At 33.2% G+C, this 21,798-nt stretch overlaps 3 protein-coding genes across 9 annotated transcripts in view; 1 reads left to right on the forward strand and 2 right to left on the reverse strand.

Moving 5' to 3' along the window:
- LOC100266746 (stromal processing peptidase, chloroplastic) overlaps positions 1 to 1,828 on the reverse strand; it is a 38,119-nt gene extending 36,291 nt beyond the window's left edge. For all 6 annotated transcript variants that reach the window (XR_009465118.1, XR_788146.3, XR_788145.3 and 3 more), the window contains exons 1-2: positions 1,501 to 1,828; positions 284 to 521 (exon numbers count right to left, since the gene is read on the reverse strand). Coding sequence is in view for 2 of the 6 variants with exons in the window: in XM_059735020.1 (XP_059591003.1) it covers positions 284 to 521; positions 1,501 to 1,703 (441 nt within the window). In the remaining 4 variants the exon portion in view is untranslated. The remainder of the gene's footprint in view (positions 1 to 283; positions 522 to 1,500) is intronic.
- Positions 1,829 to 12,022: 10,194 nt separating this feature from the next.
- LOC100247858 (putative calcium-binding protein CML19) lies at positions 12,023 to 13,041 on the forward strand. The gene has a single exon (XM_002277463.4). The coding sequence runs from the start codon at positions 12,367 to 12,369 to the stop codon at positions 12,871 to 12,873; it is 507 nt and encodes a 168-aa protein (XP_002277499.1). The 5' UTR covers positions 12,023 to 12,366; the 3' UTR covers positions 12,874 to 13,041.
- A 153-nt stretch (positions 13,042 to 13,194) lies between these two features.
- Positions 13,195 to 17,590, reverse strand: LOC100252976 (uncharacterized). Of its 2 annotated transcripts, none has more exons than XM_002277378.4 (7): positions 17,171 to 17,590; positions 16,687 to 16,747; positions 16,497 to 16,591; positions 16,377 to 16,410; positions 14,760 to 14,814; positions 14,614 to 14,656; positions 13,195 to 13,468 (listed from the first exon to the last, which is right to left on the reverse strand). In XM_002277378.4, the coding sequence occupies exons 1-7, from the start codon at positions 17,519 to 17,521 to the stop codon at positions 13,397 to 13,399; spliced, it is 711 nt and encodes a 236-aa protein (XP_002277414.1). In that variant the 5' UTR covers positions 17,522 to 17,590; the 3' UTR covers positions 13,195 to 13,396. The 2 variants fall into 2 exon arrangements, with proteins under 2 accessions (XP_002277414.1, XP_010664048.1); XM_010665746.3 differs by lacking the exon at positions 13,195 to 13,468 and adding an exon at positions 14,091 to 14,525 and having other exon boundaries at positions 17,171 to 17,581.
- Between the last annotated feature and the right edge of the window lie 4,208 nt (positions 17,591 to 21,798).

Here is a 21,798-nt window from a genome sequence, read left to right on the forward strand (position 1 = left end):
TCCCCTTCTTTTTAACTGATCCAAAGTCAAAGCTCTCCCCCAAATTGCTTCCTAAGCAATCCTACTTTTGTCAGCATCCATGAGTTCCAAAAAGAAGTTTACGTATCAGGCCTAAATGATATGAGGTCAATGTGGATGACATGCAACATACGAAGATTCACAATACAAATATCAGTGAAATAACATATGATTCCAATATCAATGAGATAACATATGATTATATGAGTAAAAATTGGGTGAAGAGTTCAAGATTCCATAGAAGGGGCTTAGGTAGCTTACTTACAGAGACATTGTCAAGGGTGTGCTTCAACAAAGGAAATGTAGATTTATCAGAGAAGACTCTTGGCACAAATCTTTTAATACTGGAACAACTTCGGGGATGGTTAAGGAAGCAGGAGATGCACTTATGTTGTTTTGATAAAGGTGCTTCAGCCACGTGCTCATTGGAAGTATAATGATTCCAATAACTACTCTTTTTCTTCAAAGATCTTGATCCTCCATTTCCAACTTCACGTAGCCACCTTTAATGCAGAAGAATACAAAAAGAAAAAGAAAAACAAAGTAAAAAAGAGGTTCCAATGACTCCGAACCTTGCACCGCAAACATAAATTAGCAAAAAAAACTACCCTAGAATTGCTTAGCATTCCAAAGACCATAATGAGGTAGCAGGAAAACTCATGACTAAAATAAAACAACACTTGTGATATTTTGCCTATAAAAGGATTAATTCAGATGTTGTCCATAGATTGAAACTTGTAATATGTCATTGATACAAAGAAATAGCTTTCAGTTAGACAACACTTGAAATAGGGTTTCCCTATATGAAAGGATTAATTCAGAGGTTTTCCATAGGCTGAAACTTGTAAGATGTCATTGATACAAGGAAGAAAAGACATCAGGAAATGGCTCAAATAGAAACTGGAAATCAGAACACTGGACTGCTAAAAAATTCGAAGTCCTGATGAGAGTTCAAATGGAGAAAAAAAAAAGTGGGATAATGGACCAAATTGTGAGAATTTTTTTTTACTTCCCAGAGTTGAGAGAATGAAGCACATCCATCCACAAATGCATTTGCCTAAATGTTAAAACAATTATATACATAAATAAACACGTGTTCAGAATCGATCACTGCGAACACGGCTGCAGATATACCCCCAGCAGTTAGTTACATCGGATGAGTGATCATCACTTGGGAATTATATGACAGAGTTTGAAGGGACAAGTCCATGATTTTCAAACCGACGCCATTAAAGAAAATTGAAGCAATCAGACTCTGAAGCACCAGCCTAAATTGTTTAATACTTCCTAAATGGGATGGGAATGCAATAACCAACACTTGCATGTATAATTGAAAAATTCAAAAGGAAGAAGTCTCCTGTTAGTTACTGACAGGGTTTCCAATGCAAAAGGGAATCGGATTAAAGCGATAATAATTTGATTAAAAAAAATATATAGCAAAGAAAAAGAAACCCTAAAACAAGAAAAAGAAGAAGAAATTACGGAGGTCGGGAAGAAATGAGGGATTGAAAAGTAGTGGAAGTAGGGCAAGCGAGGGAACATGAAGAAGGAGAAGGGCGAAGGATGATGAGATTTGAGCGACGAGAGGCTGGAGTCCTCCGATGAGAGTCCTCTCTGAAACTGGACCATCGGGGTTGAGGAGGACCCACTACCACGCAACCCATCACAGACGCCGAGCCCGCCATTCAAATGCCTCTCTCCTCCCCACTCCTCTCCTCTCTGCCTTCACCCTTTTCAATCTCTTCTACTTCTTGATTCTTGATTTTTGATTTTATGCTTTATTTTTATTTTACTTTTCTAACAAGAAAACTCCTCGTTTATATTACTTTGCCTTTTAACAAATGAATAGGCTCTCCCAACGATAACTGAGTGGCGTCAGATCGAACCACGTTGCCACGTCACGACAGAGCATCCTCAGATCTTTCCATTTTGATACATATCTTCGATTTCGGTTTCTATTTATCATTCAAGATTTTTTTTTTTTTTTTTCTCATGTATATATAGACTAAGATGGTATTTATTTTTTTACTTAATTCTAAATACAACCTTAATACTTAATAGTATTAAATATTAGGTTATTTGTTTTTGTAATATTTTATTTCTATTAAGTATTAAAAAGTAAAAAAAATCATTATGTTATTTTTTCTATTTAGAAAAAGTCACATATTCTGTATTTTTTTATTTAGTAAAAAATTTATAATAAGTCATGAAAAAGTAAAAAAACAAACAACCTAAATTCTAAAACTAAATGATTTTTAGCAAAAAGTCAAAAAAATAAATATCACCTAAGTTTTGACGGTTTAGTAAGGAAGTGTTTTTCGAAATTTTAAACTTTAAAGTTTTAATAGGGGTTAAATATATTTTACAATCTCAATCTTTAATTTGTTTTATACTTTTGTACACTCACATTCAAAGCTCAACCATTTACCTCTCAAATTTGTTAAAGTGTAACACTTAACCCCCAATTTAAAAACATTCATTAAATTATAAAAAAAATATTCTTTTTCACAATTTGATTTAAATACTGATATAATTGATTGAAGTAATTTTTTTCAAATGTCTTTAAAATATGACAACAAGCAATTTTAATTTTTTATTTTAAAGATATATTTATTTATATTCATGATTTTTGCATCCATTGTGAAACATGGTAGTTGTCACACCCTTGGTTATCTCACTTAATTTTTCACAAGTGTGCGGTGCTAAAGACCCTTCCTTAGCCAACCTTCCCTTCCCAGTGTTTAGAAGAACATAGTAGAATATAGAAATAAACAAACAACAGGGACACACGAGGTTACGGGAATCTTTTCCCAACTTGTATTAATCACTCTTACAAGACAAAATTGTTTCTTGAACCATAATACAATGCACTCACCTAAGGCATATGAGAAGGAACCCTTTCCCCAAACTCTCTTTCTCTGTTTCAAGGCTACAAGAGCCCTATTTAAATGACTCAATCTGCAATTACAAATTTGAATTCCCTCAATTCAAATCTTGGAGCCAACTAGGTGGTCATGCAATTGGCTAGAACTACTCTCGACTGCCCTGCATAACCACCCACCACCCCAGATAGTGGCCTGCACATGCCACCCACTTGCACCAGCCATCATCCTTCAGCCAACTACAAGTCAATGACGACTTGACTTGGTCACTGGTTTGTCCGAGCTAGCTATCACTAGCTAGCTGCACTGCCATCTCCTCAGGTCTTGCTCGCCAAGCTACTGGTAAGTCCCCCTAACAAGCCGACCCCTCCCCCTCAAGGTGTCTCTTATGACCGGGTGCCCATCAGTATGTCTTTGATCAAGGCCTTCTGAGCCAAGCAGCGTGCACCACCCATCTGACCAAGCATCTAGTGCATTAGTGTGTCTTTCTCACACTAACATCTGAGCTCGTGCCATGTCTAAGTGCTCATGGCTTGAGCTTTGTTACTTGCTTCCCAGCTTCCTAGCAACGAACCATGGCATTGCGCCCATGGCTAAGTCCTTCTTGGTACACAGGTCATTGCGCCCATGTGCTCTGCGTAGGCATCTCGGTGCGAGTCAGCTATTGGAGCCATCAGACCATGGCATTGTGTCCCTGGTTTCATCAGCTGGCTCACCGCACAAGGCTTAGGCACCCTCGTGCCTGCGCGGGGAGGGTGTAGGCCGCACCAGGCCTCGTGCCGTTACGGCCACGGAGTGCACAACACACATGTCGTGGAGCCCATGTGTGCGTGCTCGAGTCGCGTCGTGTGTCTTTGGCACGCCAAGGCTGTGCCATGGTGCCCCCTTGGTGCAGTCAAGGCTTCTCTTGGTGGCTCCCTCCTTTGAGTCACCTACCCCCCCCCCCCCCCCTTAAAGAGCAATACATGTCGTTTTCATTATTTCTTGAGGAGACATCAATATGTCTGAGGATGCATAATGGAATATAATTTTAATTATAAATTAAAATTCAAAATCAGCCTTCATCTGCACCACTTAAGTCAGGTGCACGCGCGATGCCCATCTGGTATGCACGCGGTGCATGTCTGGCTCGCCCGTATGCGCGCTCGGTGCACGTTTGGCTCGCCCGTGGTGTGCGTCTAGCTCGCCCACGATGTGCGCACGGTGCGCTTCTGGCTCGCCCTTGGTGTGCGCGCGGTGCGCGTCTAGCTCGCCCGCGGCCTCCTCACATGGCTCCTGGAGTTTGAACTACCAAACCTCCAGGATTTCCCTACTTTCATCCTAAGCTTTCATGGGTGCAAGGCCTACCCATGAGACCTATTCCTCCATGGTTAAGTCAAGGGTCTAAGGGGCTCGGTAACTTTGAACTTAAATAATATGTGTTTTTATTTATATTTCAACCCAATTTTTTAACTTAACATGATATTATCCTTTTTAGTAAGTTTGTGGGGAGAGGGGTTTTAAATGTGATTTTTTTAACAAATTTGGAGGACAAAGTGTTGAGTTTTAAATATGAGTAAGCAAAGTGTAAACAAATATAAAAGGTTGATAGGGTTAAATTTAACCCTACTATTTTTTAATTTTTAATTTTTATTTTTATCAAATTTTACATAAAACACGAGCCCTAAAATATACTCTTATGATGCATCACAATATTAGTGTGTATATTCAAATAGATGCATAAAAATATATATTGGAATTCGTTTTGAGCTTATCTTTAATACTTTTTTTAACAAACAAACTCTAGAAAAAAGGATTTTGCACAAAGGTATGAAAAAAGAAAAGGGAGAAGATCAAAGTAAAAGGTAAGTGTGAAATCAAATAATGAAAATAATATTTTAATTATATTAAACATTTTTTAGAAGGACGGATCTATAAAATTAATGTTTTAAAGTGAACGTATGAATAGAATTGATGTGTAGAATGATCATGTGGGTGTAATTATAAATTCTTATATTATATAAAATTTCTTTTAATTATTTAATACAATTTATAAAATATAACGAGAAAAATCATTAATTAGATCAAGGAAATCACCCCAAAGAGGACAAATTTGGTGATTCAAAGGTTTTCAAAACAGTAAACTAAAATGCAAAAGTAATAAGAGATGAGAAACAAATTAATGATGATAAAGAGATATTGAGAGGAAAAAAATGCAAACTATTTAATAGAGGTGTGATAAGCCACTTAAGTCCACTTTTCTTCAGCTCTTAATTGAATCAAAGTTCTACTATTTTCAAAACCTTTATACCTTATACCTTCAAATTTTCTATACTTGGATTTCAAAGTTCCAATGGATTTTCATAATTTTTTAAAGTGCTTAACCTACCTGAATAAATTCTCCCATAAGTAGATAACGAATGATTTAAAGATTCTAAACCTAGCACCAAGTTTAACTCACAAAACAATAAAAAGATTAGGATAGATGCACTAAGTGATTTGCAAGTTAATAAATTGATGCACTATAAAAGGAGCTATGGATAAGAAAAATAATGCTTTTCAATTGAATGCAATTGTTTTATGTTTAGTAAATATTATAAAACACTTCAATCTATAGGTTTCTAGTTATGAGATTCCAAAAGCCACATAAAGGTTTCAATCGTTTGAACAATCGGTTTAATCAATTCACTAGCTATTGGACATTTAATACTTGTTAGATGACCATCAGAACTCGAAGCCTTGATCATTTAAGCAAATGATTTGACCGTCTTTTGATTAGTCATGGCTATACCATAGCTACTAAATGTCAAAGGTGCACAAAGTGTCTCTCAACTAGTTGAATCTAATCGTCTTAATTGGTTTTTTGATACCTTAATTGGTTGTATTGAAAAGTGTTTAAAAAAATTTGATTTTGGGTCTAAAACTTCCGACAACTTAGCCAAACCTACGTAAAAACATTTTTCAAGTTAGTTTAAAAAGAAATTAACTAAAGGTTTTAATCGAAAACAATAATTCATCAAACTCTTTTATTAAAACGATTGTTTTAAGCTAAATAAAAGTATGAAAATAAACCTTGGAATGCATGCAAAATGATGTAAACTCAAGTGCACCAACAAATATCATATTGCAATTTATTTTAGGCCACTCAAAGTCTTTATGAGTCCAAAGCCTTTATGGTATTCACTTTTTTCCATAATTATTTGAACTTTCTTTGAATTTTCACAAATAAACCTAAAAACACTTGATTTAATCAATTAAATATCTTCAATCTTGTTTTGTAATAATCAAAACCTAGTTATGAGAACCATTTGATTAATGAATAATTTATGAAATAAAAATAATATAACCTATAATTAAGGGTCTATTTCAAATAAGTATCCCTTATAATTAGGTGTCCATCTTGATACATGTTCTATTTTATGTTTTCAATATGGGGAAATATGAGTATTTTTTTGTATAACCTATAGGGGGTGTTTGGTACATCGGAATAGGAAATGGAAATAATATTTTGTTTCCTTTCCTATTTCTTAGTGGAATGGAATGAATTTGATGATTCCATTTTTAGCATTTGGATGAATTTAGGAATGCAAGATTGGAATGATTATTTGTTTCCATTCTAATGTTTGATAATAATAGGAATGGAAATGAAAAATAAATAAATTTACAATAATATCCTTACATATAATTAAAAATATTTTTTTTATTTTTACTTTTATTTTAAAAAAATAAAATTTGAGAGGTTTTTTGTTATTAAATAATAAGACTAAAATATATATATATACATACTCAATAAATAAAAAATTAACCATAAAAAATCGTATAACCCTAATGCACAAATATTCAATTATTATTTTTATTAAAAATTTGAATAATTTGTCATGCTTAAGTAGTTATAAAATTATATTTTTCAAAAAATAATTATTTATTATAATATTTAAATTCTCAAAGCTAGCAAATGTTTTTCCTATTTTCAAAAGAGGAAATAAAAGAATTCAAATTTATTCTAATTTTCAACAAGTATCATATCCGATAAAATCCATAACCTTAAAAAAATTTTGTTTTTATTTGTTTTTTTCTTTTTATTTTTTTCCTAACCATTAAAAATTTTCAATATTGTAAACGCATGAAATCCATTTCTATTTTTCTCTCTAGTTTCCATTGATACAAGCTAAAGAAACATCAAAGATTCCAAACATAAATTAATAAAAAAAAATTAATCGATTTATAGAGAAGAATAAACACATATAAAGAAGTAGAATAAGAAAGAGAAAATAAGGTAAACCTGATCGAAGATGTAGAAGGGAGTTTTCAGAACCTAGTTGCAGCAAACAATGATGAATCCTAGATCCAGCAATCAAAATGAACATCCAAAACCCTATAAATTAGAAATTTATTTTTTATTTTTTAAATATCGTGGAAGGTTTAATTGATTCAATTTGGAAGAATCACTTGTTACAGAGAATTGGATGATGAGTGGGTCTCTAGCTTTGCAAAGAAGATAAGAATTGGATGATGAGTGGGTCTTTAGCTTTGCAAAGAAGATAAGAAGTGGATGATGAATGGATCTCTACCTTTGCAAATAAGATAAACATCGGGTTTGAAGAACAAGTTAAGAGGGTAAAATAGTAATTTAGGTTATTTTATATTATCAAATAGGTTTAATGAATCAGAATACCACCTATTTTTAATGAATGCAAATCCGACTCATAAGTTGGATTTGATTTCTGCCGGAATAATTTTTTATTTTATTTCCACCTTCTTAACATTTATCCAAACATAGGAATAAAGGAGAAACGGAATGAGATGTCTATTCCCACTCCCTATTCCCGTGCACCAACAAATATCATATTGCAATTTATTTTAGGCCACTCAAAGTCTTTATGAGTCCAAAGCCTTTATGGTATTCACTTTTTTCCATAATTATTTGAACTTTCTTTGAATTTTCACAAATAAACCTAAAAACACTTGATTTAATCAATTAAATATCTTCAATCTTGTTTTGTAATAATCAAAACCTAGTTATGAGAACCATTTGATTAATGAATAATTTATGAAATAAAAATAATATAACCTATAATTAAGGGTCTATTTCAAATAAGTATCCCTTATAATTAGGTGTCCATCTTGATACATGTTCTATTTTATGTTTTCAATATGGGGAAATATGAGTATTTTTTTGTATAACCTATAAGGTTTTTTAGAGGCTTATCTAAAAAAAAATGAAGTACTACCTTAAATTTTAAAATGTCTTAAAAGTAATATTTAAGCATATAAGTAAATTTATGTTTTGTTATACTAGTTGTTTTATTGTTATATATAAGGTTTTTATTAAAAAAAAAACAAAAAAAAAATCCAAACAAACACAGGTGATAAGATTATCAATTTGTAACTATTTCAAAATGGAAGATTTTAACAATCATCTTGAAAATATATTTATAGACCTTGGCCCACACTTTTTATTTTTTAGGACTTATTTGGTTAGTGTTTTTGGGTTTTTTTATTTTGATATTTGACCTAATTTTCAGGCTCATTTTTATACCCATTCGATTATCACATCTAGACCCTTCATTTTGAAATTCAATCCTAAGACCCATTTTCTACTCCTCTCTTCTTCAACTGCCGTTGTCACTCACTACTTTCCGCCGCCATTCCCACTTCGTTCTCATATTCTGTTTTGTTTTCTTTCTTTTCCTTCCTCTCTTCATCCCCCCTCTCACGCTGCCACACCCCTCGTCTGTGTCGCCACCCATCGCAATATCTTCGCCTTGCGGCCATACCTACGACAACCGCAACCACGCGTCACCATCCTCCATGCTTCGGTTACCCCTCTGCCTCCAACCGAGCCACTCATGGCCACCACACTCCTTCAAGCCATTACCGCCCCTTCTACCATCATCTTTTTCCATCCATGGGTTTCATGCTAAGGAGGTTTCCATCTTGATTTACATGATAACTGTTTTTGTGTTTGCGTTATTGTCATAAATTACGGATATGAGCTTGAATTTGGGTTTAGGCTTTGTTTGAAGGGAGAATTATGTTTTAGGGGTAGATGGGCTAAATTAACAAAAGATCCATATAACTCTTTAAATTGAGTTGAAGGATATGAAATAGTAATGGACAAATATACCCTTTAAGAACATATATAAAATATTTTATAAAATTAAGTTAAATAATTTTTTTTCAATAATTTTTTTTTCAAAAATATTAAATTAAATAAAAATAGTTTTCAAAAATATTAAATTAAATAATTTTTTTTTCAAAAATATTAAATTAATTGTTTTTTCAAAAATATTAAATTAAATTAAAGTATTTAAAAAAATATTAAATTAAATAAATTTATTTTAAAAAAATATTAAATTAAATAAATTTATTTTAAAAAATATTAAATTAAATAAAAAATATTAAATTAAATAAAAGTATTTTTCAAAAATATTAATTTTTTTCTCAAAATCAATAAAGAGCATTTTTGGAAATACTGAACAACTCAATTTTCATACTTTTATTGGGTCTTAGACTCAATTTGAAGAGTTACATGGACCTTTTGTTAATTTAGGGGTCCATCTACCCTCAAAACATAATTCTCCCTTGTTTCAATATCATATTTGGATTATTGATGAATTTAAGCCTAACTGAATTAATCTAAACTGTAATTTTGGGCTTGGACGTATGGATATTTTGTTTGGGCTTTGCATGTTAGAGCATTTTGGATTTGGGCTTCCACTCCCTATTTGATTTGGTCTGTGATACTTTGGATGAACTTGGGGTTACATTGGTACTGCACCCTAAGGGGTTCATTTAATGAAATTATTTGGATAAATATTTTTCCAAATGTATTTTTAAAATAATAAATTTGAAATCCAAACAACTTGCAAAGTCTTATTAATGAAATCGAAAAACCGTTCCACAAGCCAAACAAATATAATATTTTTTTAATAAATCAGTGGAAAGTTGAAAAGGAGGTTGAGTGTAGGTATTGTTAACAACTTAACACTTAATATCATCCAATGAATTCGATCCTATTCAATACTAAAATTATCATTAAAGCTAATTATATTTGATTAAAGTAACTGTTAAGAGATTTTTTTGTTTAAACAAGGAGGATTGGATTGGACGGTTGTAAAGGATTTAAGAATTTGTTTTCGCACCGCACAATCGCTTTATTATGATTTTTATTTTTTTGGGCAGTCAAAGCACTTCGAAAATTTCAGTGATAAGGCCTAGGGTGAGGATGAATTGGGATGAGCCCAATTTCCCTAAGCTCCACGTCACTGATTATATAAAGACAAATAAATAATGACTTGAGAAGGAAGAGTTGAAAAGAGGTACGAAAGTAAAAGCAAAAGCGCGTTTTGTATGGTACGGTAGTTTTGATTGAATTTCATCTGGACGTGTTCCATCTTAAAATAGTTGTTCAAAATGATTCATATCCTTTAGGCTGTTCCCGAAAAATGCTAAGAAAAGGAAAAAAAAATGTGAAGGAAAATAGTTTTCTTTAGTTTGGATGACATGAAAAATAAGATGAAAAAAAAATATAAAGGAAAGTATGAAAGAAAATATTGTAATATTTTCTTTATTATTTTCCTTAAAAAATAAAAAGGAAAATAAGGGGAAAAGAGAAGAGCAAAGGGGGGGAAAATTTTGTCGGGGGATCTATTGTGCCCATTATTTTTTTCAATTCTGCTCAGCCTCCTCTCCTTTAGGACTTCAAAGCACCTTGCTACTGTTAAAGGCCAGAAAGAATTTTATACAATCCAGCAATTTTTTTTATTTTTTTTATTTTTAAGAAAAAACCAAGGCAATTTTTGGAAATTATTTTTGAAAACAATTTTTGAAACTTGAATTATTCTTAACCAGTTTTTTTTAAATATTTTTTACTATACTTTAAATATAATTTTTATATGTAATATTTTACTTTTTTCTATTATTTATCATTATTTTTAAGGTAATTTTTTTAAAAATAAGTGAAAGTAATTCAAATATATTATTTAAAAATATCATATTTTGTGATTTTAAGAAAATCATTTTATGTTTTTAAAAATATAAAATTATTTTCTATTTTCTAATTATTAAACTTATTTTTTTGATCTTTTATTTTAGAAAACAAGAAACTGTTTTAAAAAATAATTCATAAACATAATTCGAAACTATATCTATCATTATTTCATAATATTGAATAAAAATAAAAATAAATAACACCTAGCTAAAAAATGATAAAATTTAGGTATAAAGTAATAAAATACAAAATTATGAAAACCGACTACACACATTAGACTTAATAATTGGTGGGGTATTATGTGCTCTTGGAACTCACCCAAAAAGTATCATTTTGGTGCTCTACTAGGACCTTCTTTTCAATAAAGGTGCATCAAATTAACCCTTTTTTTTCTTTTCTTTTTTTTAATATATATATATATATATATATATTGTGCGTGTAACATGCAGGATATAATAATCATTTCTCCATGTAAAAATATATGAACATATTTTATTTTTAAATTTTGATTTCTAAAATCCTTTTAAATTTTTTAAGAGCTTTTTATTAGCTATAAATGTTCCCTTGAAAATAAAAAATAGTTATTTACTCATACATTTTATTTGTATTACATGAGGAAAATTTTATACATAAATCTTATAATTATTAATAAAAAAAAATAACAGCAAAGACCTTTTATGAGCAATATTTTATGTCTAAAAATTCACGTTTTTCAACAATTTTTTTATTGGATTAATTTATTTTATTATTCAACAAATTGATAACCATTTAAGACAAATTGTTGATTTTATTTTCCTTCTATTTTTCCTTATATTTTTTTTTTGTGGTTAACCAAATAAAAGAAAATGAATTCTTTTTTTTTTTCTCTTAAATTTTCCATGGATAACCAAACAAGTGAAAAAATTATATTAATTTCCTAACCTTTTTCTTTCCTTCTATTTTTCCTCCCAATTTTCTTTCTCTCGCATTTTCCGAGAACCAAACAGCCCCTTGATGTTTCAAATTATAGTTTTATTGCATTTTTATAATCAATATTTTAAATTAAATTAAAAAGTAAGCAAGCAACATCTTATCGATGGTCGGCGGCACCACCAATCCATGACGGTGACTGATTAGTCTGACGGTATTTTAATCTGCTCTGCTCTAGAAGTTTCAGGATATCCCTGGAAGCCTAGAATGAGAAACTCGTTTTTTGTCGTTTAGTGTTCGAACCATGGAAGAAGTTTCCCCGACGCGCTGCCGCCACCGAGTTTTTTCAACAGATTTAAAACAGCCAACCGCCTACTGAATTCCAATCCATCCGACATCACACATATCTATCCCTTCCCCCCTCTCTCTATATATATCCTATCCATCTACAGGGTCTCATTAGGAAAATTTTCACTCTCAATTCATCTTATTCTTGCTTGGAGCGTGTAGGCAGAAAAGAGCTTAATTAGTTCGGTGCAATCACTTGAATCTGTTGGCGAAGGTTTCATTTACAAGCAAATAACGATGAGAAGAGAAGATACAGCAGCTTCTCCCGCTTGCAATTCGTCTCCAAAGTCTGGTTCTGGAAAATTATCCAGGAGAAAGGGAGCGGCATGCAGCCAGCTGCAACGGGTGTTCCGCTACTTTGACAAGAACGGGGACGGAAAAATATCTCCGGAGGAGTTGCAGAGTTGTGTAAGAGCAGTGGGAGGGGAGCTGTCAGCAAAGGAGGCAGAAGCGGCAGTGAAGTCATCGGACATGGACGGAGATGGGATGCTGGGAATGGAGGATTTTGAGATGTTGATGGAGGCAAACGGAGAGGAGGAGGAGAAGACAAAGGACTTAAAGGAGGCATTTGGGATGTATGAGATGGAGGGGTCAGGATGCATCACGCCTAAGAGTTTGAAGAGAGTGCTGAGTCGACTGGGTGAGTCCAAGACCATTGAGGACTGCAAAGTCATGATTCATATGTTTGATATCAACGGAGATGGCGTCCTCAGCTTTGAGGAGTTCTCCGCTATGATGCGCTAGTCTTCTTCTTCACTCAATCCTTCTTCATCACCCACAGCCATGAGCCATCCACCATCTCGTAAATTCATTTGTATATATTTTCTAAACTTTAATATCTTTTCATTTTTTGGAAATGAATAAATCATGGGAACATGACTGTTGATCTTGTTGCCCTCCAATGCTTATAAACATCGACAATTCATGTCATTGTGTGGATGCTGCATCAATATTTCACAAAGTTTCTTCATCAGCTTCGCATTAAAGTTTCCATTGTACACTCTAAATTAGAAATGACCAGCATCTTCATGCTCAAAATTAGATTCTCTTTGTTATCTGACCCACTTTCCTGTAAAAGGTGTTAAAATTATTCATGTCCAAAATCTTCAAAGAAAAATCCACCCTTTGAGAACAGTAGTAATGGGCATGGTACAGAAGCAGTCCAAGAAGAACACAGCACTAACATCTTAACTAGTGAAAAGGGCGGTTTATGACCACAACACCTCATTTACATATATAAAAGAAAAACACAACTAATTTTATCATCTTATACTCCATTAAGGGTGACCACGACTTTGCGTGCAGTAGCACGGTCACGGTGCTCACACAGCCATATCCCCTGAAGCAGAAAAGGAGGAAAAACTTCAGCACTTCCTGATATAGACTAAGATCGTGGGAAAATTCAACACAACAAGAATCATTGTCGAAAAATCAAATCATAATATAATCAAATGAAAAAAGAAAAAAAGAAAAAGAAAATGAGGAAACGACAGAAACAGGATTCACAATTCTGCAACTTCATGCTTTAATATCAGGGTATTACCGCATTTCACACAATATTCTTATTCTACAACCCATCACTTCGATGAAACAGTAATTGCCTAGGGATATGCCATTCGTTGAATGGCTATATTGACATGCCAAACCACCCAGTATGATGCTGAAACATGGACAAGCTGTAATAATATTTTAAAATGGTTAATGAACTCAAACATCCAAATATGGGATTTCGCTTGTGGAGGAGATGGTGCATTCATACTAGTTGGCCACCTATTTAGTATAACCTCAAAAGGATGCAAAAACCTTCCAGTCCAATACAGAAGACACAGTAGCAGAAAGGAAGACGTTAACATGCAGTACAATGTAACAAAATTACTACTGTGACTTTGAGATTCCTTCTGAATGATGGAAACTTTCCCGACCAATTCCCAGCATTAACTGCTCATAAGACTACAAAAACCTTAAAATTAAGCTATTTCAATTGTAAAATAGGCTAATAGAATCCATTCTTCACCCAAGATCCTTCCATGAAAATCTACAATGTTGAAGCACACATTTATAGATATTTATATCATATATTATAAGTTAAGCCATGCTCCTGAGGCTTATGACATCTGCCTCACATCTTTGGCACCACACAAAATAATCCTGCGGAGTGTATACCTTTCCTTGGGCATACAGCTAAAACACAAATCCAGGTAACAAAATTCAAAGGTTAGTAACTTTCTTAGAACATGTGTCCATGTTCCAAGTTGTTTTTGACTTCTTGAGTTTACCAGTACAGGAGTATCTAAAGCAATAGGGTTTAAGACGCTATGCAAAGGCTCAATTTAAGCATGTTCTCCATTGGGAATTTTCATTGTAGCTCTTATGGCTACATAATAGTTTCTTCCAGCCTACACAGAATGAAACCACTTCTGTAACTTTGATGGATTAACATACTTGGGCTTCTATATTTTCTTAAAACATAAATTTCTTAAATACCTGCCAAGTTCCCATGTTTAGCTGTCCATCAGTAATTGGAATCCTGCACAACAATAAAAACCAAGTAAATGGTAATTTGGTAATGAAATTTTATAGACAAAAAAAAAAAAAAAAAAAAAAAAAGCCAAAGAAAATGAAATCATTACGTGAGACTGCAACCAAACATTGAAGATTTGATGTGTGCTGGCATGTCATCCGGACCTGAAAAGGTTGCAGGGTTAGAATCAATTTTGTGGCAAACTTCTTATGAACAATTTCTCTTATTTGCTTTCCTTTTTTATCATTTATCTAATATTTGTCATTCCTTTCTTGAGTTTCACCCATGGCAAGTAAAATGCTTCCACCAAAATCCATGTTCATTGACTTAAAAAAATAAGAAGTTTAAAGCTTTGTACTGGTTGATAAGATTGATGAGATTTGGAAAGAAGTTCACAACACAGTCCTTGCAATACCTTCTATTGAGGAAAAAAATTCCCTCAAAAATGGGTATGGAATGTTTAGATTGCCTCCCAAACACAAGTAGAAAGAGGGGCTTGATACAGGAAGTTTTAAAAAAATGTAAACTGCTATTTTATGCATCCAAAAGCACCAGTGCAACATTCTGTGGTAAGGAGGACATGCAAAGAGGAAATAAACAAAGCATCGGGAAGTAAATACATTTCAAGTTTCACTTAGTATTGGATAGAGCATGAAAAAGGGCTCAATTTTTATCTTTCTGCTGCGATGGAGTAGCTTTGTTATTGTTGTTCTGGATTCGCTTTTCGGAACATGGTTTTACTATATCTCGATATTTAAAAAAAAAAATTATACATAATATAGATTTACAATTTGCTTTTGCAATTGCATGAAAACTTGGTAACATGTAAATTTAAATTTGTTTGGGTGAATTTTAAGAAATGGGTTGATCTATTGAAAATTACATATATATATATATATATATATATATATATTTTTTTTTGTTTGATAACCGTGGATGTCCGGGCCAGTTTACGCGCACCTCAACTAATCCTGTAGGGCCCTGAAGTTAACGATCGGGTAAATCTTCCAGTGGTCCTGAGGGGCTTGAACTAGTGACCATTGGGGAGCAAACCCAGGGCCGGACCAACTGAGCTACCCCTCGGGGTTGTGAAAATTACATATACATGTATAAGCAAATTATGAACAAGAATACATAGCTTAGAATAATATAATATATCTAGATAGGTAAAAAAGTAATGAAACCAAAATATCTTATGCTGTGAGAGAAATGATATTCCCTTAAAGAAAATGATATTTCCAAATCCTAAATTGCTTCTAAATGCAAAATGAGAAATCAGAGATAACATCCAAGTGATTCAGGAAGGATTACAGGTATTTTCTAATGCTTAGAAGCATTTTTCATACAAAAATTAAGCATTTGGTATAGTTTTAAAATTACTTTTAAAAATCTATAAAATCATTTAGACTAGCACTTGGTAGGTACTTTTTTTTTTTTTTTTCCAAAATCACTCTTTTGTCATGTATTGCATTGCAAAAAACACTATAAAAAAACACCATTTATTTTTGTTTATATCTAGAACACTAACTGATTCTCCATTGAAGTGTTTTTAATAGAAGTGCTACTAACAGAAGTCCTAGAAGCTAAAAGTGTTTTTACTCGAATAACTCCCTAAATGGGCCCTAAGAAACAAAATTCTTTCTCCAATTTAAGAAATGAAAATCAACTGAAGAATCAGATCAAGAAATCTATTTCTCTAATTTGGAGAAATGAATCCCATACAAACCTTCCAGTGTATGCTTCCAAGGTGCAGATCTTCCCTGAAATTATAAAATCAAACACCATATAAAAATCACTTTTCAAATAAACTACTCTGCCAAAGCAAGCACAGAAGGGAAAAATTAACCTCTGGAACTATTTTGCTGAGGAATGTCTCAGTGTCATCTCGAACGTCCGAGTCGTAATTTTCATTTATAGTCAGAGAAGCACTTGTGTGCTGAACTGGAAAAGCTCAACCCAATAAGGTAAAATCATCAGATGTTGAACGTCAAAGGGGATTTTTCATATGCCGTCTGAAAAGGAATTGGATCACTCACTGAATAGATGAGCAAGGCCACATTTGAATCCTGACAGGTCTTGCCCAATTTCCTTCAATATCTAATGAAGAAAATCTTAAATTAACACGAGTATAAACAGATAAAATCTACTGGATACAATTGGTGCTTCATTGAAATTATTTTCTTAGCTCAGGACGATTATCACCTGTCTCAAACATGCAAAAACACTTATCCTCTCTCACCGTTTAAACAAGACAAGTAAGCAGTGAAGAAACGCATTTTAATTTTTTTTTTTGAAAAATTAAAAATAGCACAAATTAATTATGAAATTAATAACAAGTAGAAGCAGACCCAAGGCAAAATTTAGGGAATTCGGTAGCGATGAAGTTAGGGAATTGAATTGAATGGATTAAAATGAGAACTCGGAAGTCTAGGGAGGTGGAATTTCAGATGGACTAAAGAAGAGGTTTTTCAATCCAGAGGAGGAAAAAGAAAGAAAAGAAAAAGATTGGGAGGATGATACCTTAGGGGTGATGTGGTGACAGCCTCGCCTCTGAGGAGGAAGAGTGATGGTCTTCTGGGCCCACTTGGGAGCAGGAATAGCAGCCATGGAGGTAGAATCTGTAGGATCGTTGAAGGAGGTGGGAGTGTAGAGCGATTTCACACGGATCTGATGCGATGTTAGTGGTGGTTTTGCACCCAAGCTCAGCAGTGAGGCTTGCATGGGTACTTCCTCCTTGAACTTATACGTTATAATTAGCCCCAATTTCCAAGCGCTGGGTCGAATTAGGGCTACCACTGCAAGGGCCAACGCCAATACCAGAAATGCTCCCGCACTTTTAATGGGGCGTGCAACACATCTTCTTTCATTCATTTGGGCCCTTTTCGGCCTATGGGTGGTGTGTGTGTGACCGCTTCAGTTGTTGCTTGCGCACCAACAAGTGGCCTATAAAATTTGACACGCTTTGGCAGGGGGTTTCTACAAAACTACAAGATTTTTTAAAAAATATTTATTAAAATGCCGTTGCCCCAAAATATTTCTAAAACTACAACAATTTGACCTGAGTTGAAAAGACGAGTTCTTATTTTATATTGAACTTGTCTTTTCAACATACGAGTTCAGTGCAAAATTTAAAACTCATTTGTTAAAAAAACGAGTTCAATGTAAACTTAGGACTCGTCTTTTCAATAGACGAGTTACTGAAAAGACAATTTCAGTATAAAATTCAAAACTCGTTTATTGAAAAGATGAGTTCAGCATAAAATTTGAACTCGTCTTTTCAATAGACAAGTTCATTGAAAAGATGAGTTTACATATCAGCTAAAATTTGCATACCTCTACTAAGTAACTGAGATATTTGATTCATATAAGTAAGTGTCACACTCAAATGGATAAAAAAATTTCATAGGGATATACACTCAACCATTACATGTTAATATTATCCATCTATGAATTTTAAACCAATAACAAAACTTGTCCTGAAATTTTTTCCACAAGTTATTACCAATAAACTAGATAGGATCCATGAAAATGTCCATTACCAGTAAAATATCACATTCTTGTAAAATGTTTAGTGTAACAATCTCAGATGGAATATTAAACTCCAATTTTCCCCTACCATAACTAACCATCATTTTGGCATCATCTTGAAGCAAACCGTAAAACACCCTCTGGCCCCTTTATGGTATAATTGTCTTGGTCAGGAAACTTAGTTGCATCACATTTTAGACGAAATATGTAACAAACAACTGCCCCAATTTAATATGCATTCTTGGCATTTACCAAAGATTTTTCTATCCTTACCCACAAAACTTATTAAAACCAAATGAGAAATGTTCAGTTGCTAAAATTCACTTCAATACCCATCATTCAGTACTTATCCTATCCTCATTCAAATCACTATAATTTGTATGTTAAATAGAAATCATGTTTAATTTCAATACATTAAAGAACCAATGAGATTTAGGTTGATGTAGAATTCCACTCTGCTTCATCTAAATAACCAGAACGATTTGGGACCATTAACTTTGCTTGCCTTGCAAACTCCACTGTCCGAATATTAATTTAGTTACATTTTGTCATCATCTTGCAAGGCAATGCCTCATCACACCCCATTCTACATCCAACTTAAAGCAAGCTCTAGATCACTGAGTGCTTGAAAAGAATGGTTTAAGATCATAGATTTCATAAGCCTGTGCTTGTTGAAAATGAAACCAGGTCCAAAAGTTAAGATAGTCGTACTGCCATTCAGTTGAATTATATGATGACGATAATGAAAAAGAGTTCTAATTTCATTACCCTTCTTTGCAACTCCTCCATGTTCACATCAATATGGGTAATTCTTGAACTTGATCCATATACAATTTCTTCAAGGTACAGTGTAGACAAGCCCTATTGGGAGATACAAGAGTTGTTCATTGTAATCATTTTTTAAGGTTATGTACTTTTTGAAGCTTTGCAATAAATTCCAAATACTTTTAAACCAATTATTTGGGAAATGAACTATTGGCAGATTTGAAAATTTTATGTAACAAACTGCAATTGATTATTGGAAAGGCAAAATTTCTCATGTTTAAACAAGTCAAGTCATCTATATGAATTCCCCAAGTATGGCCATTGTTAACTTTTCCTACTTAGCATCCATAGAAATCCCAAATTCATGACAAATCAATAAATCAGAAAATTCCACCATCCAAACCTCATTTTCAGAAGTTTCTAATGTTATTGACAGAACCTAAACCTGACGAACCAATCAACTATAGCTATTTGGAACCAGCACTGGTTTAGAATGGAGTAGGGTAGACTTCAGGAACAACTCACCTATCTTATATAAACAAGCTAAAAACAAGTCATATTTTGAAACGTAACAGCTTTACGACACTTGCTCCTACATTATGTTTTCCTAATTCATCACAACAATGAGAAATGAAAGCAATAGAAAATGATGCTACTTATGTTTGTAAGCAAATCTTTGATGTGCCCAAAAAATCAGTGCTGATTAGCCAGACTGAAAACCTAACTAGCATTGGTGAGATGCATAATCCGCACATAATCCAAAACATCAGTGAGTGCCGAGTAATAAAAAATGGACTACAAACTTCCAAGGGATGAAACTCATAATTCAATACATTGTGCCCAAGGCATTTTCCAGAAGAATTGGCCAGAAGTGAAAAAACCTCCCAACACATAATAATTAAAGAATCATTATTCAAATCACTAGATGTTAAACATGACTAGAGTAAAAGAAAGAATAAGAGGTAGGAATTGAAGAAGTAGCCATACAGAGTTGAACAGAAGTTAATTGACCTAGGAATAAAATTAAATTTTATGTTCTCAATTTCAACCCAATACCCCTCAATTTGATTTAAATTAGTTGAAATTTTTCCTTACATCACATCGAGAATAAAATTAAAATCCTTGAACATTTATGTATAATCTTCACTTTAACACTAAATGTCAAAAGCAAAATGTATTCATCGACATCCACACAAGAATAATCTATGCTTATAGAATTCAAATTAAAAAAATTACAACAATATTTTGAGATAAGTGCATGCAAAATTTATTGGGTTGAAAAAAGATGGATCAAGATACTGAACCTGATCGTTTGCAACATCCATAGCCTGATTGACTAAGGGAAGACCCTCATTAGCAACACATTGCACCATGGAAATTCTCAAAAGTTTTAGCAAGTGAAAATGATCATATAGTAGATGCACTTTTTGAAGAATAAACCAACTCACTTATATAAATATGCTAAAAACAGGTTCCAAACATTAAGGTATTTTATGATAGAGTCTATATATTCTGGAGAAATCATCCACCAAATACAAAAATAAATGGACAATTTATATATGATTTGTTTGAAAATTGTGCGAAAATTGTCAGAGCACAATTTTTTTTAAGAAATCAACTGACGGGATTATGCAAAATACCTTGTCATCTTTGAGCAAGGCATAACAACAAGATTGCTGCTTTTCAAGCAGCTGGTTTGCATACACCACTAACAACTCAATTTGCACTTTCTACAGAAAAAGAAAAGAAACAAATAGCATTAATGAAATTGAAAACAAACAGAAACTTATTGAAACCTAAAATATCAAGCATTTAGAACATCCATTAATCAGATTTACAAATTAATCCATGAACATCCATTTATTTACTTTTTAATGGGCATAATTTTATAGCATGTTTTACCTTAATTTGAAATCAAATAATGGAAAATGAAATAAAGTTGGAAAACAACATTTTGGAAACAAAAAACTAACCTTCACCGAGTCTTTACCAAACAATGGATGAGATAGTTTGTGTCATTCCACCCTCATTTGCACATATTCAGGACCCTCCACCTGCATAACAAGAAACCCTAAATTCCAAAATTTTCTAAAATAAATATAGACCTAATTAGAAAAAGACAAAGAAAAATTCAAAAAGATAATTTTCAATCTTACCTTGCTGACAATAAAAAATGGTGAAAAGTCCTGTGGTTAATGAAGGCCAAAAGAAAAAGTCTTGTGGTGTTCCAACAACTTCTGCACGAAATGGATTGAAATGGAGGTAGGTTTGGGATGGAGGAGTCAAGTGGAGTATTGAAAGGTGGAAAGTGCTGGTTTGCTTTAGAATCTAAGACGTTCGAAATCTCCATTGAAGTGGTTCAAGGTAAACGGAGAGAAACTATTTTGGAAAGGAGCAAAGACTTTTCCTCTTGGATAAGATTTAGTGAAAATAGCTTAAGTTTACTATTGGAAGGTGTGGAAGCTTGGTGTAGAGGTGAGTCAAGTTCGAGGCGTTCAAAAGTTTGGAAAGAAGAAGGAAGAAAGTTTAGAATGAGGTGTCGTTCTAATGAGGCTGGTAGGTTCTTACTCTGCCCGGTCAGAGATGTGGAGGCTAAGAAGTTTTGTCTTGTTTTTCCAAAAGGAAATGGTTTAGTAGGGGGTTGGTTTTTGTTGGCTAAGAAGTTAAGGGCTCTTGGGGTCTCCACTCCAACTATGTGGAATAGCGTCTCGGTTGTTCCAACCACTACGAAGATGGGGAGTAGTGTCAAAGGTTTAGAGAATGAGCCAGGTTCGTTTGCAGAAGTAGTGAAAATGAAGATAGAAGAGTCAGAGGATTCTTTAAAGGTGCACCTAGGGGACCGGGATTTGCTGTAC

Source organism: Vitis vinifera, chromosome 18 (assembly GCF_030704535.1).
Source record: "Vitis vinifera cultivar Pinot Noir 40024 chromosome 18, ASM3070453v1".
Lineage (NCBI taxonomy): Eukaryota > Viridiplantae > Streptophyta > Magnoliopsida > Vitales > Vitaceae > Vitis > Vitis vinifera.

What these genes read in the sequence shown, in the direction of transcription:
- LOC100247858 (XM_002277463.4), top strand. Translation starts at nt 12,367, where the DNA reads ATGAGAAGAGAAGATACAGCAGCTTCTCCCGCTTGCAATTCGTCTCCA.
- LOC100252976 (XM_002277378.4), bottom strand. Translation starts at nt 17,521, where the DNA reads ATGAATGAAAGAAGATGTGTTGCACGCCCCATTAAAAGTGCGGGAGCA. An exon ending in TGGCCTTGCTCATCTATTCA is followed by an intron (nt 16,592 to 16,686) that starts GTGAGTGATCCA and finishes GAGCTTTTCCAG; the next exon opens with TTCAGCACACAAGTGCTTCT. An exon ending in TCAGCAAAATAGTTCCAGAG is followed by an intron (nt 16,411 to 16,496) that starts GTTAATTTTTCC and finishes TTATAATTTCAG; the next exon opens with GGAAGATCTGCACCTTGGAA.